This window comes from Eumetopias jubatus, unplaced genomic scaffold (genome assembly GCF_037043125.1).
Source record: "Eumetopias jubatus isolate StellerSeaLion01/CBP00866 unplaced genomic scaffold, mEumJub1_p1.0 scaffold_13, whole genome shotgun sequence".
Classification (NCBI taxonomy): Eukaryota; Metazoa; Chordata; class Mammalia; order Carnivora; family Otariidae; genus Eumetopias; species Eumetopias jubatus.
In genome coordinates this window covers 14342371-14345307 of record NW_028274819.1, presented here as the reverse complement: position 1 = coordinate 14345307, position 2937 = coordinate 14342371, and the positions used below count along the sequence as shown (strand labels likewise).

General features: G+C 38.5%; 1 protein-coding gene across 1 annotated transcript; it reads left to right on the top strand.

Moving 5' to 3' along the window:
• Nucleotides 1-1618: 1618 nt before the first annotated feature.
• On the top strand, nucleotides 1619-2617 carry LOC114215160 (olfactory receptor 5I1-like). The gene has a single exon (XM_028111079.2). The coding sequence runs from the start codon at nucleotides 1685-1687 to the stop codon at nucleotides 2615-2617; it is 933 nt and encodes a 310-aa protein (XP_027966880.1). The 5' UTR covers nucleotides 1619-1684.
• Nucleotides 2618-2937: the final 320 nt, after the last annotated feature.

The window sequence follows — 2937 nt, the reverse complement described above, 5'->3', positions numbered from 1 at the left end:
GAACACATACTTATTTGCTATCCGATATTTTTGTCTACAAGACAGAAATCATTTTCTGGCAGTGAGAAGATCATAGAATGAGACCTAAGAAGAATTTTGAAGGTTTACAATAGTGATTAAAGGAGGAAAATAGTTGTGTGTGATACGCAATAGTAAAGAACAATTTTTTCAATCATATATACACATATATATATCTAACTTTTATACAAATATAAGATGAAACCATGTCAGTGATTTTACTTCATTCATTCATTCATTTATTCAACTGTTCCAACTATTATAAAAGATAATGCAAAAAATTATAAATCAAGAATTCACAAATAAATATACAAATAGCTACAAAACTGGCTTTTTCCACAGGAGGGAGGGAAATCGATTGTCTTTACACTGGACAAAATGTGCATGTCTGTAGGCAAGTACCACTAGTGTTGCTATTGGTTGTCCAACAGATTTCTAAACTAGAGCCAAGGATGATGAAAGGCAGAAAAGTAAAGAACTGGGTAGGTGAGGTTTTTTCCAACATCTTTTACAATTTTTCACTGCAGAGGGCATGGAAACATTCCTGGATATCATCCTCTCAGTGCCTGGATTGAATTTAACACATTTATGGACATGAGGATTTCTCTAGTGGTATTCCATAGGTTGAATTCCAGAAAAATAAACAGATGTCTAGATTGACTCAGCATTGCTATGCTGCCAGTTTTAGAACTGCGAAGGAACAAGATGGTGAGATGGTTGAATCTGTAGAAGGACATTCATTTAACACTTACAGTTTGACGGGAAAGGTACTATCACTTCCATAGATGATGAACTGAAACTCCGTGGTTCATTGGCCTGACCAAGGTCTCACAACTTCTGAGCGACAGAGCGGGGATTCAGTGACTTTTATAACTAATGTAGAACCTTTCTTCTTTCTCTTTGATCAGTGGATTTCAAACAACTCTTAGGAGTTCTTTTGTTCCTCGGAGGTGAAGCCACATCTCAAGGTGAGAAACATAGAACTTCTGCTCCCCTACCTATACAGGGCTTCACCTGGAACAGCAATGCTGTCTGTTGTGAAAATAAAAACAACACAAATGGGGACAGAGGCTATTTCTTCAGTTTGTTATATAACCGTGTGGTTAACCACTATTACTTGACATTGGTGGAAGATGAGGAAATTGAAGAAAGTGGGCTTCAACAACTGATTTGATGGTGGTGCCCCTAAATATGGAAAACAACAGCTTTAAGTAATAGAAGTGATACACGGTCAAATTAATAAAAATCTGAAAATCTGGAGCTCCTGGGTGACTCAGTCAGTTGAGCATCTGCCTTTGGCTCAGGTCATTATCCCCAGGGTCCTAGGACTGAGCCCTGCACTGGGTTCCCTGCTCAATGGGGAGCCTGCTTTTCCCTCTCCCTTTGCCTCTTCCTGCTGCTCATTTTCTCTCTCACAGTCTCTGTCTCTCTCTCTCAAATAAATAAAATCTTTTAAAAATTTGAAAATCTGAAAATTTGAAATGCATAATACTACACTAGCTGTAGATGTGCCTAGGTGTTACCAGGATGTCCAAGTGGATTTAGAATTCCTCTTGTACTTATTTTCACTGTTTTATTTCTTATATTTTAGTGAATACTGAGGTTGTTATTAATATTGCCATTATTACTGTGCCACAACTTCAGAAGTCCAGGGGCACTGCAGAGAATGGAGTTCGAGAACCGCGCTGTGAAGATAGAGTTCTTTCTCTTGGGATTTAGTGACCACCCAGAGCTTTGGAGGATTCTTTTGGCTGTGTTTCTTTTTATCTACTCCATTACCCTCATGGGGAACCTTGGGATGATGTTATTAATCACAACCTGTTCCCACTTGCACACCCCAATGTACTTTTTCCTCTGTATATTGTCATTTATAGATGTATGCTACTCTTCTGTCATTGCCCCCAAATTACTTGTGGACTTGGTTTCTGATAAAAAGACCATTTCTTACAAGGGCTGTGCTGCACAGTTATATTCTTTCTGCTCTTTGGTTGACACGGAATCTTTCCTCTTGGCTGCCATGGCTTATGACCGATACATAGCAATCTGCAACCCACTGCTTTATAAGGTTATTATGTCCAAAAGGGTTTGCTGCCAGCTTGCCATTGGAGCATTTTTGGGAGGTACCATGAGCTCAGTTATTCACACTGCTAATACCTTCCATCTGTCTTTCTGCTCCAAAGAGATTAACCATTTCTTCTGTGATATCTCCCCGCTTTTCTCTTTGTCCTGCACTGATACTTACATGCATAACATTATTCTGGTAGTCTTCGCTGGTTTGGTGGAAGCTATCTGTCTTCTAACAGTCCTTCTCTCTTATGTCTGCATCATAGCAGCTATTCTTAAAACAAGTTCTGCTGAAGGAAGAAGAAAAGGGTTTTCCACTTGTGCCTCCCATCTGACCGTAGTCACAATCTACCATGGTACCCTCATTTTTATTTATTTGTGCCCCAGCACTGGTCATTCACTGGATACTGACAAAGTAACCTCTGTGTTCTACACATTGATTATACCTATGTTGAATCCCCTAATTTACAGTCTAAGGAACAAAGATGTCAAAAATGCCTTTAGGAAAATGATCAGTCCAAAATTGTTTTCTTAAGGAAGAATGAAACTGAGCCTGACAACTTTCCAACAGTGTCTGTTCTTTGACCTTTGGTTCTAATTATTGAGAAAGTCAGTTTAATATGGACGTTCCCCAAATCCATGGGTAATGATGTCTCAACTACAGATTAGGGCCCAAGCCTAACATAAGAACCAGGTCCTGTCACATTACTTATATTATGTCTATCTCTTTATTATTTTAAAGTTGACATTTTTAATATATATTTCAGGAGTAGATTTACCCTTTGCATAATGTCCTATATTCCATATTCTTACCCCTTTTCTCTCCCATCCTAAATTTTACTGCAATTATTTTCA